This window comes from Uranotaenia lowii, chromosome 3 (genome assembly GCF_029784155.1).
Source record: "Uranotaenia lowii strain MFRU-FL chromosome 3, ASM2978415v1, whole genome shotgun sequence".
Lineage (NCBI taxonomy): Eukaryota > Metazoa > Arthropoda > Insecta > Diptera > Culicidae > Uranotaenia > Uranotaenia lowii.
In genome coordinates, this window is record NC_073693.1 from 125,314,444 (window position 1) to 125,328,197 (window position 13,754).

A 13,754-nucleotide genomic window follows, 5' to 3' on the forward strand; every position below is an offset into this window, starting at 1 on the left:
AAAGAGTGAAAGTATGTCGATTTTTCATACATTTTACCGAAAATCTCCATACAAATTTTAAGTCCTTTGCGCCAGCTCGTGCTTCTGCCAAATGACCTGAAACTTTCAGAAAGTCATTTTTTCACCTAAAGGCACCAATCTAAGGGGTGCCGCGTGGAATATAAGGATTTTTTTGGTTATGGGCCAGTCTAGTTGCCATGGACCGAGTGAATTGGAGAATTATGTTCATCAAGTTTTGTCGTGAGACGGACTACTATCAAAATAAAAAATAAAATAAAATAATTAATAAACTATGGGTGCCAGATTTCCCTGTCAATATCGTCTGCCAGGTTAAGGTCGTTCAGTTGCTCCATTGTTGAAGGATTCCACAGCAATCCTCGGTTTGGTCTACAATCAATCGATCCAGTCAAGATCTCATCCATTATGATGAGAAAAAGCACCGGTGATAAAATACATCCCTGTCTCAATCCAGCAGTTACCGGGATTGGTTCGGACAAGAATGCCTCGTACTGTGCTTCGATGAGATGGACTAGTTTCTCTGGGACCCCTCGTCGTCTTAGAGCAGCCCAGATGTTTTCGTGGTTTAGCCGGTTGAATGCTTTATCGAAACCAACGAACACCAGCAGAAGAGAGTTCTGGAATTCATTGATTGGTTACAGTATGATTCGTAGCGTTGTGATGTGGTCCACACATGATCGTCCGGATCGGAATTCAGCTTGTTGCCGTCGGATTGTAGCGTCGATTTTCTTCTGAGTCCTTTTCAGGATCACTTTGCAGAGTACTTTGAGAGTTGTACAGATAAAAGTTATGCCTCGTAAGTTACCGCACTCGGTCAGGTCTCCTTTCATCGAGACCTTTACAAAGATACCCTGCATCCAGTCGGCCGGGAATGTTGCAGTATCCCAAATGTCAGCGAAAAGACGGTGCAACATTTGTGCTGACAAGGCAGGGTCGGCTTTGAGCATTTCAGCAGTAATGCAATCGATTCCAGGCGCTTTGTTGGATTTCATGTTCTTGAATGCCGCTTCTATTTCAGCCAGCGAGGGCGCTTCCGAGTTGACGCCAATAATGCGACTTACTGTTGGCGCCTCGAGCTGCGGGTTCCGTTGGCCATCGCTATTTGTGACTCGAAAAAGTTGTTCAAAATGCTCAGTCCAACGCTTGAGCTGATCTGTTCGATCTGTCAACAGCTGACCTGCTCGGTCTTTCAGCGGCGTTCTTGCATTAGTCCTTGCACCATTAAGGCGGCGAGGAATATCATATAATAATCGGATATCTCCAATGGCGGCGGCTCATACTCCGTGTTCGGCTAGGGAGTTTGTCCAGACTCTCTTGTCTCGTCTATAAGCTCGTTTAACTGCCTTTTCCAGCTCCGCATATCGTAAGCGGGCGGCTGCTTTGGCTGACCCGGTACATGCCTGCTCAATTCCGACTTTCACCTTTCTTCGATCATCGACCATCCTCCAAGTTTCATCCGATATCCATTCACTTCTTCTTCCACAAACTTTACCGAGAGTACCATGGCTCCTCGTGATAAAGGCATTCTTGATTCTACACCACTGTTCTTCGACTGTTCCGTCTGTCGGCAGTTCCGAGGCTCGGGATTCTATTTGTTCAGCGTATGCTCTTCTCACCTTTTTCATGTTCACCTGTCCGTTAATCGAGTCCTGGGTCATAGATCATAGTTTGCTTTTCTAGTCCGGTGAAAACTATGAGATTAATTCGCTAGTAACTCCTAGAATATTTTCTTTATTTTCAAATCACTTTTAAAATCATTCATTATTTTTTGAATATGAAATAATTTTTTAATCGTTCAAAAAATGTAACGATTTTTACGACAGCTAACGTGGGCTAGAATAATAATAAAACCGAACAATATGGAATGCTCACTTCATAAGCGTGCAAAAGTATGAGTATTAAAAATGCAAAATTAATGTAAACTTTTCTATCGTTATTTAAATTTGCACTTTTATTTCAAAATTATACTCTGATCAATCTCAAATTATTTTTGATCAGAAAAACACACACACACACTAAATATGAATATGATTTTTATATTATCTTCTTCCAAATTTAAAATTACGCAAATGTCCTGTTACAAAAAGGAGCAGAAAATTGTCTCAGGTTGGCGCCTTCTGGGTACCAGAAAGGTATGGAAAACCGATTGGACGGAGTACGACTATCGACAGTTGCGCCGCAAGAAGCAGCAACTAAAAGCCGATAAAGCAAAAAAAGACGGCAACGAAAGGCGCGTAATATTAACAACAATAATATGAACCCCTACATCAATAGCCGTTCTACCCACAACATGAATTACCCACTACCGCCTGATCGAGAGCTTCTTGCGGCGGCCAAAAACCTTTTTTCGCGTCCGCCAGCCAGCCCCAGTAAATGCGGAAGCAAACGAGGTATCCAATTTATAAGGGGTAAAACTTTAAACCCTCCAAAGGACAACGTTCGAGGAACACCTAGCCCCGTGCCGTCACCGCGCCGTTATAGACGTCCGATAATTACTGCACCCACCGTCCCACCAAATTTGCCAACAAATTCTTCGCCTGAAGTATCACCGCGCCGTAAAAGACGTTCGAGAATTACTGTACCTGCCGTCCCACCAAATTTGCCAACGAATCATAACGGAAACATGACGCCTTCAGTGCCACCTGTCTCCCCACAAGCGACGTTTATTGTTTATTGTTTATTGAAAATAATATCATCTGACATAGGTGTCTTAATGATCTACTTAATACTATTTGTACATAACATTATAGGCATTCTTAGTTTCGTAATTGTACGCTTAAATCAGATTCAATCCGACGTCTAAAAATTGACGTTTGCCTATCCGTTTCCCAATCCGTACGTCACACCGTTTGCTGCCCCATGCTGCCATCGCGCTCCAACAGCTCCCACGGCGTTTGATTACCCGGTAATGTATGGGCAATATAATTTTCTGCCCCAACGACGCGTGCCAATGTAGGTACTAGATCTTCTATCGAAATTCTAGCTTATTGCCAAAATGTAAACCGTATGAGAAGCGCGGTAAAAATGAAGGAAATAAGCTTGAAACTTTTAGGCTCCTCTTATCAAATTGTTCTCTTTACTGAAACTAGCTGGGACGCTAGCGTTAACAGTGAAGAAGTTTTCGGTTCGAGGTTTAATGTGTTCCGCAGCGATAGAAATTTAGCATTGTCCAAAAAAAGTCAGGTGGCGGGGCGGCGTTCTTGTAGCTTTGGATTCTATTTTTCCCTCAGAAGAAATTACAACGCAAACATATACTGAATTTGATTCTATCTTTGTAAAAACATTATTGGCAAAGGAAATGCACATTTTTGCTTCCGTGTACTTTCCACCTGAATATGCCACTTCACATTATTTTGAATTATTCTTCCAAATTCTTGAAAATACATTAGCTGAACAACCGGATGCAAAATTACACATTTATGGCGATTTCAATCAACGAAACGCTGACTTTATTTTGGATGATGACAATGAAGCAATTCTACTTCCAGTCGTAGGCGAGAACGAAACGTTACAATTAATCTTCGGCAAATCTTCTATTTTAGGCTTAAACCAAGTGAATCATGTTAAAAATAGTAACAATAATTATCTTGATCTACTTTTTACTAACTGTACAGAAGACTTTTGCGTAAACGAATCGGCTGATCCTCTATGGAAAAACGAAGCATTTCACAAAGCGATAGAATACTCGCTCTTTATCCATAACTGTGCCAAACCTCGCGACTATGAGGACGAGGAAATGCCAGACTATCAGAACTCAAACTTCGAATTATTGAAACTAGAACTAATTAATATAGAGTGGTCAAGTGTATTGAAGAATGAAGGAAATGTTGATACAACAGTAGAAACTTTTTATAACATAATGATTAATCTCATAAACAGTTATGTTCCTTCGAAATTTAAAAGACGGTCCTACAGCTCTAAACACCCTGTCTGGTATAACAAAGATTTGAAAAACTTACAAAATAGGAAGCAAAAAGCTCATAAAGTCTACAGAAGTGATAGAAGTGTTACAAATCATCAAAATTATATAAATTTATGCAACCAGCTTAATTCATGTATAAAAAGTTCCTTTGAAAAATACAATCAGAAAATTGAAAAAGAAATTAAACAAAACCCAAAAGCGTTCTTTGGCTATACTAAAACGCAGATGAAAAATTCAAACTTTCCCACTCAATTGACACTTGACGGAAGCATTGGAAATAATCCACTGGAAATTTCTAACTTATTTGCAACTTTTTTTCAAGAAGTGTATACTTCTTTCACTGAGGCTGACCGAGATAGGGAATACTTTTCAGTCATTCCAGATTTAGCTTGTGACATTCAGGTCAATGAAATTGATTACAATAATGTTTCCGAAGGACTTAGAAAACTTGATGCTTCCAAAGGAGCAGGGCCTGATGGACTTCCCCCATGTTTCCTTAAGAACTTGGCGGCCGAATTGACAGAGCCTCTTCTGATTCTTTTTAATATGTCATTAAATTTATAGAAAAGTACCCAAATTTTGGAAAAAATCTTTTTTAATTCCGATTTTCAAGTCCGGGAAAAAATCAGATGTACGAAATTATAGAGGAATAGCTATTTTGTCTTGCATCCCAAAACTCTTTGAATCAATAATAAATGAAAAAATTTATCAACAAGTAAAAAATACTATAACGAGCAAACAACATGGTTTCTTCAAAGGACGCTCTACAGCATCAAATCTTCTCGAATTTGTTACATACGTTATCGATTCTATGAGTAAAGGCTTTCATGTTGAGGCTATTTCAAGGAAATCTCATGAGATTGAGATTTTTTTGAGTGAGATTTTCCCTTTTTGAATCTCAGTGTGATGTTAGGTAATCTCATCGTGAGTATCACAAGCGGTTTTTGTCTTGAATGTCAACGCCTTCTCAGCCTGAGAATCACGAGCAGAAAAACTACTTTTTGGAGGGCAGAGTTGCCATGGAATAATATTTGTTCAAGCTCTTGAACAATGAAACAAGTTTTATAGTTCAGAAAAAGCTGAGCATACCACAACTTTTTAAAAACTGTCAGTTATGATGAATGTTAAAGGCCAGTTATACATTTTTTAAACATTTTTATAGAGAACAAACTGTTAAAAGCTCAGTATAATCAGGTTGATAATAAGAATTCGTTTTTTTTTTCTGTCTAAAGCAAAGTTGCGAAATCTCGTTCGGTTAAGATTTTATCGAGTGAGGTTCTTCCTTTTTGAATCTCAGTGTGAAATGTTAACGTTGATAGTGAATGAAAGTTTTGATTTTAAAACATCTTTCTGAAGAATGTATTATCATGACTTGTAAGAATCTGATTATAATATTTATGTCTTAGTTTAATGAAAGTTTTACAGGATGAGCAAAAGGTTTTTATGACCAAATATGTTGATGAGTCTCGCTCGTAATCAGAGGATTAAAGACATGCAAGTTATGAAATTGTATTTCCTACAGTAATGTACTTTTAAATCTCTTAAAAACATTGATGTGCAATCATGGAAAAGAATCGAAAACATTGAAATGCCCAAATTACAAGAAACCATAAAAAAAATTAGCAAAATCTGAATAGCTAAATATTTGATTATTATAAATATTAACACAAAAAGTACCACAAAGACAACTATGCTGGGAAACACTAAAATTCAGAATTGAAATTATAAGGATTCACCAGGCCTAATTTTACAAATTTAGTATCTTTGAGTTACCGAAAGTTTTTTGTCAAATTTGCAGAAAAAAATTTTATGATTTTATTTATAGCATTCGAGCTATGCTTTGCTTTTACTTGTACCGGCAACCTTAAAAACGAAGTTGAAATTTATAGGTAGCTATGTAGAGTTTTAATATAAATGAAGAAAATAGTTTTTTAATCTTCCAAACAAATTAAATTTTAAAATATAAAAATTAAAAAAAGATTGTTACCAACGAAAAACCATTCCAACTAAAACGCATGGCATCCCAGCTTTTGCAACCGGCTGGAATCGACCACATATGAAAAGCATTTATGAACCAAATAAAAAGTTATAGAAAAAATATCAAAATTTTCCCTTTCTAATGAAAGCGGTGGTTTGTAGCTTCTATCCTAACGGTTAATCTTTTTTATTTCAATTTAAAAAAGACATTTTAATGATTTTTTATGCATTTTAAAGATTTTCTTTTTCAAGAGAAGGAAAGCCGGTTTTATTTGCACCGGCTCACAGATCTTTTTCAAATATTATCTTGACTCGTATGATGTTTGAAATTCCCTGTAGGAAATTTCTGAAAAAGAAAACATGATCGTTGCACCAAAAAGTAGGATATGATTCATACCAGCCTATCTAATGTCCGATAAATTCACTTATTCTATTAAGAGCGTTTCCAGATGATTTATAGAATTCTAAATAGAAAAAGAATATGACAGAAATGATAATGTACCATTGAATATTAAGATTGATCAATATTTTTGTACTATCATTTGGAGTAATTTAAAATCACTTCTTTTGTTAAGCGGCCTAACTTCTATTTTTTTTTATTTTTATCTTATGAGCTTTTAGACACATGCATCAGAAATGAATTGTTCTTTAATTGTCATAGCTGGATTTTTTTTAAACGATTTTTGAGTACGTTTAGAAATGCCCTTTAAAAGAAATTCGTGAAATCCTTGGAAAAAACACTGTTCAATTTTAGTAAAATGGCTAGTTTAGACTGTTAATTAATCATTCACAGCCCAGTTCATCTTTTTGAAGTGGTCTTTGTGAAATCGGGAATGTTAAGATTGGTTTCGAAAATTGGTTTTCTCTACGGTTGTTCCGGATCTTTTACAGTCTCTAAGTGACTATTACTATCAAAAATTCTGCAGAAAATTGCACCACCAATGAGTAGTTTGGAACAGAGAAGGGATGTCAAAGACCAAGGACGTTTAAAAAAAGATCGTTTGAAAAGAGAATTAAATAAAAGTTGAAACAAAGGACAGCTTATCACTGACATCACGGCTTCTTTAATAAAATTTTTCATTTAGTTGATATAAAAAAGTAGGTTTTAATTCTGAATGTATAGATGCATATTTGTTAGAATACATGATCTTTATGAATATTTCCAAATTTTGATATCCTTCACTCGTACACAACATGCTCTGAAGAAGGGACCGCATGAAATTTGATGACTGTGATCATATTACAGTTCAACATATGTTTTTTTTGTATGTCAACAGCCGAGAAAATACAAAAAAAAACCTAAAAAAATCTGAGTTTTAACCTTTTTTGTCAAAATTTCAGCCCTTGAGAGTTAAAACAAATATCGATTGTCGATTTTTCTATTTATGTATTCTATGCTTAGCTAACTAAGCATTTTTTACTGATTTCAAATAGCCAGAAAATCGATTAGAAATGTTGCTTTTAATCCCATATTTTGTTGTTGCTTTTAATTTTGAAAGCCAATAAAGCCTCAACGACTGAATTTTATATTTTTTATTTAAGTCGTCTTGACTATGAAATTATGTTATAAATTGTTGAGTACCAAAGCGCCGTATTTGCAAATTATAAAATTAAAGTGTTGTTCTCAACATTTATAAGGTAGTGTGTTGTGTACATAGACACATTTTATAACATAGGTACCACGAGCTTTAACACTTTAGTTATTAAAAAGTTTCAATAAACTCCAATCATTTAAGTGCTCTTTTTTTATATCGAAGCGTTTGGAGTCGTTCAACTTGGCGTGTCGCTAGTGTGAAAAGCTAATCACATTATATGATACATTCAAATATTCCATAGATTCGTTACAAATTTAACTGTCGTCAAAAAATAGTAGGGGAAAAAGTGGGGAATATAGCTGAAGATTTCTCTAATGGGATTCTGGATTTGTGATTTTTTTCTAGATGTGATGCTCCGCGAATTTCGTTTGACATCGAAAGCTTTGAGCATCACAACGAAATTCATTGTGCTGCTTTATTGATACTCATCACGGTGAGTATCAATTTCAAATGATAATCTGAAATCTTGCAACTCTGGGCTATTTATACCGACTTTAGCAAAGCCTTTGATCGCATTGACATACCCCTTTTAATCTTCAAATTAAAAAAAAATTGGCTTTCATCCAAATCTTCTCTCCTGGTTACAATCATACTTAACTGATCGAACACAAATCGTTCGTTTCCAAAACGAATTATCCAAATCTGTAGCTGTGACCTCTGGTGTGCCTCAGGGGTCTCATTTAGGACCTCTCCTTTTTATACTGTTCGTTAACGACATTTCCTTTATTGTAAAACGGATTGAATACCTAATATACGCCGACGATATTAAACTATTTCTGAAAATTAAAACAACCGAAGATGCTGAAACATTTCAAAACGAAATCAATGTTTTCTTTGAATGGTGCAACAAAAGTTTACTTCAATTGAATGTTAAAAAATGCAACTCTATATCATTTAGCAGAAAGCAAAGTTACCCTATCATTGAAACAAAATTAGCCAATCAACCAGTACAAAAATGCAAAATTGTAAGGGATCTCGGCGTCATACTGGATTCAAAACTCACGTTTATAGAACATCAGAACAATATCATCAATAAAGCAAATTGCATGCTAGGATTTGTAAAACGTTTCAGCAAACACTTTCAAGACCCATACACCATAAAATCACTTTATATATCCTATGTTCGTTCGATATTGGAGTATTGCAGCATCATATGGAATCCTTATTCAAATATTCACGAGCAACGTCTCGAATCAGTTCAAAAACAATTTTTGTTATATGCGCTACGTAAAATCAATTGGACCACTTTTCCTCTGCCATCGTATGAATCTCGTTGTAAGCTTATTGATATAGAACCTCTCAGTAAACGCGGAGAATTTTCCCAAATTGCATTTGTAATTGATGTTGTTACACAAAGAATAGACAGTCCTTAATTACTTTCAAAACTAAATTTTTACGCACCCTCTCGTCCATTAAGAAATAAACATTTGTTCTACATCAAACTTTACGAAAAAGACTATGCAAAACATCAACCTTTTAATCAAATGATGTACAAATACAATTTACAAAGTGAAATTATAGACGTAGCGATGAACAAAACACAATTAAAAAAGGCATTCAAGAACAACTTCATAGAACAACAAAACAATAGCTTACATTAGTTTTAAGTAGTTTTAAGTATTGTAGTCTACATAGTTTGACTTAATAAATAAATCTAGAACATTTACCTTAATTTTAAAGGTCGAAAAACAAATTACGTGACACTTAATTTTTAGTGCACAACATTTTTAAAGGACATTTGCTGTAATAATCAATGAATCTTCGTTAACTTTTAAGGAAAACAATTTAAAATTACAGGTTTTGTTAATTACAGGTTGATTTATTTTAAAGATTGCAGCTTCAGTGACACGTAATAGTCAATTATTTGCTGTGTAGCCCACGTGCACAGGTGGCTGCTTCACACCGGCTTGGTGTCGCTCCGGCAAAGTAACTACAAGGGTGAAGAAGAAGAAGCGTAGCCCTGAGGCCTGTTCTGGCGAACGCACGGTGTGCGAAGAGGGCCCTGAGGGTAAAATGCAATCAGTCCTCAATCCCAACTCTATGCTTCCCGCTTACTTACGCAAAGCGGTCCTTCTTGCGAGTTTTTCGCCTCCATACGCTATGCCAATAAACAATATTGCATTTATGCCTTAAACAGAATTTAATAAATGCTTAAAATGCCAGTAAAAGATATACAATCTGAATGATTGTGGGGCAACTGGCAGATAAATGCATTTTGATCAATTCATATAAATTTTCCTAAAAGTCTATTGTAGAAAAAAGTAAAGGTATAAAAATTTAAAAAAAAAAACTTCGCGGGCCGCACAAAAGGGTCTCGCGGGCCGCAGTTGCTCATCCCTATTCTTAAACATGCATTTTTATTTCACGTGTATCTCTGTTAGCTAATGAGTTGAACTTGCTTTATGGATATTTAGTTGCAATATTTTTGAAGACTAACTTCTAGAACTTTAGCTAGAGTTCCATCATTTTCTGATGATTTTCATCAAATAGTCATACCGTTAAAAAAAAAATGCAAATTTGTTTCGACCATAACTTAGTTGTCTTAGCTCATTTGCTTCCAAATGAGCTTACCGGATAAACGATACGTTGTTTGATAACAGAGATACGCGTGAAATGTTTTAGAAGACTGATCCCAAACATTTGGCCGTTACACCATACTACGGGGTGATCCCAAACTTTTGAACGATGACGTAAGTATATATTTTATGTACATTCGAAATTTTTCGCACAAAACTAAACAAATGTATTCTAATAAGTATGAAAAAAGGATTCGAGTACAACTATAACATCGAAATTTGGTCCACCCACTTTTGGCTGAAATAATTTTAAAAAAAACTTCTAAAGCAACTACAAAGAAAAATTAAAAAAAAAAGTTTTTTTTTCATATTTAATCGAGGTATTAATGCTTAATAGAACAGTTAATAGTTGGCCCGTTTTTTGAAATTTTTCTAATACATAATGGCGTTACACTTAAAAGCACAGGTTAATTAAAAGCAGGTTAATGAAATTTAGAATAAATAATAATTTACAGATTCATAACCAACAAATTTTAGCTTTCATATTTGTTTTTTTTTATATTAGATTTGAATGAGATTCGTCTGTTTTCAAAATTATTAATGAGAATTCTGGAGCAAAATTATTTGTTGATAAAAATAATTTGATAAATAGGTTTTATATGCGAAATTCATACAATACTTAAGAAGTTGAGTTGGCTAGCCAAGAATTTATAATTTGCTCTACAAAAGCTACCGCCGAAAACCCTTTTTTGTGCTGCTAAGCGCTGTAGTTTTATAGATTCTTACATTACCGAGTGTGGTTTTTAACTTGAATTCATAGTTGGATTAGGGTACCTACATTAAAAAACCTAAATTGTTACTTGGTAATGGTAATGGCGAATGGTAGAAAAATCCTTGTTTATTCTGAACTCTTACAAAAATACCAATACATTCAAATATTGTTCACCAGGTACAACTAGAAAATGATTTAGAAATCAACTATATAAAATATCCAAAATGCTTCAATCAGTCTTCGATTGACTTGCGTTAAGTTATTGAGTCAGTGGAAGTGTCTGTACCTTCAGATTAAAATAAAAAAATCTAATGTGCAAAGTTTTCGCTATGAACTGTAACCGTTCTATAATACTATATCGAATGGCTTGACTGTTTCCAAACAACAATTTAGGGTGACAGATCTTACATATGAGTAAACAGTTTCGAATGTTCCGTTATATAAATGTGGTAGAAGTTCAAGTTTACAAATAGTTTGCCTTAATAAATAAACAAGGTTATAAAATGGTGATGATCCCGGCAACTATCGACCCATTTACCCTGCCCTAGAGCAGTCTTCTATTGATCAAAATTATACCAACGGACTTTTCAGTCCTCGTCGGTTTTCCACCTATTCGAGTTTACCTACACGGGGTAGCTTGAGTTCCGATTATTGTACCTGAATTACAGTCTAAATTGCTGTATAAATAGCACAACCAGTTTGAATTTTATAAAATTTAGTCCCTATAACTTAGCAAAATGAATTGGCAAAGTGCCCCGCCACATGTGTACGACCTGATATTCCAACACTTGAACCTAGAGGACAGCCTGAGCGCTTCGGAGGTCTGCCAGGAGTGGAACGTGGCAATCAACCGGAGTGCCGTTTTTCAACGGAAAGCCAAATTTGCAATTTCCAAGTACAGCATCAGGGAATCGGCGGTCGTCATCAGATCCAGTGTGATAGATAAATCGCAACGTCATTACAGCAATGTCGTAGCTCGAGGATTCAACTCGATCCAGTGGTCCCAGGTAAAGTTCTACAAGATGTGTCGACAGCTCTCGGTACTGAACGATCGAAATCCGATCAAAACTTTCACACTCGAAACTCCGATCGGTTCGTGGTTCTTGCGAGAATATTTGCTCTCCATCGAGGGATCACTGAGCGAAGTGGAAGAATTCAATCTTCGCATGGTCGGAATTTTTTACGAGACACACTCGTACAACTTCGAACTAAAATTGCCGGAGCTGAGACGGATTCGCATTCTACAATCCCCGGCCATGGACATGGGCTACCAAACGCTTCAGATCGACTCCCAATATCTACAGTACATTACAATCTGTAGCAACTCAACGCTGGGAGTGATTTTTAACAATCCTCGAGCTAGGCTCAAGGAACTGTGCATCTCGATACACGCCAATCGGAACCATATGATCCGGGAGACGATGGCCATCAAAGAGTTCCGACTGGATACACTGATTATCAAATGCGTGCGAGTGGACCAATGGGTGGGCCGATTTGTGCTGCATATGGTGCCCCGGTTGAATCCGCAGCGAGTGATCGTCCATTCGGCCGTTCAGGACAACAGTTCTAGTGTTGATTCGTTTATCGCAGGGTTCACTGCACTCACTGCTGGGATCGTTAAACTTGAAATTACCGTTGGTGGCGAAACGAAGTGTGACTGTGGATCGTATCTGTTTTGACATTCAAGATGAGGTAATTGTGGGGGAAACATATGTATTTCTTCTGTGTGGATTTTGATTGAGAACTCTTTTATTTTTCAGCAATCCACCATGGACTCAGATGTACGTGAAGTTTTATGGTTAGCTACCATATTTTAAGACACATTCTCGTCGAAACTTATTAACTGATGACGGACAATTGTAATTTCCACGAATAACTTGTAAGTACATCAGTTTTGCTTTAAATTCATTAAAAAATCATTAATTTAAAATGCCTAGACCAAAAATCAACATTTTGAATCTGGATTTTTTTTCGCAATTCTTTAGCTTCGTGGTAAGTAAGGATGAAATGTTTTTTTCATCATTCGTTTGAAAATCAATTGACAGACACCATTTAGCGATTTCCAAACCGATAACGAAAAAATAACTATCACTAAAATTCAATGAAATATTGTATGAGGAATCGCGTTAGAAAATTTGTAGAAATCAATTATTTTTTATGAGTTTCAGAAAACGTGCAGTACCCGACTTGAAATTGACATAAAAAACTACCACTTTCGAATGTGATTAAAAAAATACATACAGACCAAACTTTGAATATCTGAACTCGCAATCACAACCTTGAATCAAAACCTATGGCACTAATTCTGTTTCGGAATTTTTGAGCTTGCCGGGAAACAACTAGGTACTAATTTATAAATATATTTTTTGAATTCAACTTTTGCTCTCAGCGAAATCTTTGCACTGAACCCTGTTTACAAATTCGTTTTCTATGCTATATTTTGTTCAATGGTAATCATATAGAGATGTATGATTTTTGATTCCTCAATTGAGGAAAGTTTTTCTTTTTGTAAAATAAAAATTAATATACAACAGGAAATTCATTTTAATCTTCCTTTGCGGTTGGGGTCTATATGACCCAAACCAAGGCCGTGCGCACGGGGGGGGAGGGGGTTAGGGGTGAAACCCCCCCCCCCCCCCATGAAGATTTTTTCCAAGTAAAATTTTCATCGTAGTATCGGAAAATAACTTGATCTTAAATAAGTGTTAATAAGCAAGTCAAAAAATTTTCTCGCCTCCGGCGGAATTTAGGCTTAAAACACCCTTGACATTTCATTCTACGACATTTCATGACGTTCACGATTTGAAACTAATTTTTCATTGTAAATTTTGATTTGCTATTCAATTAACCTTTGGTATTGAAACTCTTAACTTGACATACAAAAACTTCTTTAGAATGGGTTTTTATTAAGAATTGTAACTAAACGAGAACAGAGTTTGAAATGAACCATTTAA

At 35.8% G+C, this 13,754-nt stretch overlaps 1 protein-coding gene across 1 annotated transcript; it reads left to right on the forward strand.

Annotated features, from left to right (window-relative positions):
* The first annotated feature begins 11,413 nt into the window (after window positions 1-11,413).
* LOC129758527 (uncharacterized) lies at window positions 11,414-12,652 on the forward strand. Its single transcript, XM_055756047.1, has 2 exons — window positions 11,414-12,492; window positions 12,561-12,652. The coding sequence occupies exon 1, from the start codon at window positions 11,538-11,540 to the stop codon at window positions 12,477-12,479; it is 942 nt and encodes a 313-aa protein (XP_055612022.1). The 5' UTR covers window positions 11,414-11,537; the 3' UTR covers window positions 12,480-12,492; window positions 12,561-12,652.
* The last annotated feature ends 1,102 nt before the right edge of the window (window positions 12,653-13,754 follow it).

Excerpts from the sequence above, each read along its gene's own strand:
- LOC129758527 (XM_055756047.1), top strand. The coding sequence starts at position 11,538 with ATGAATTGGCAAAGTGCCCCGCCACATGTGTACGACCTGATATTCCAA.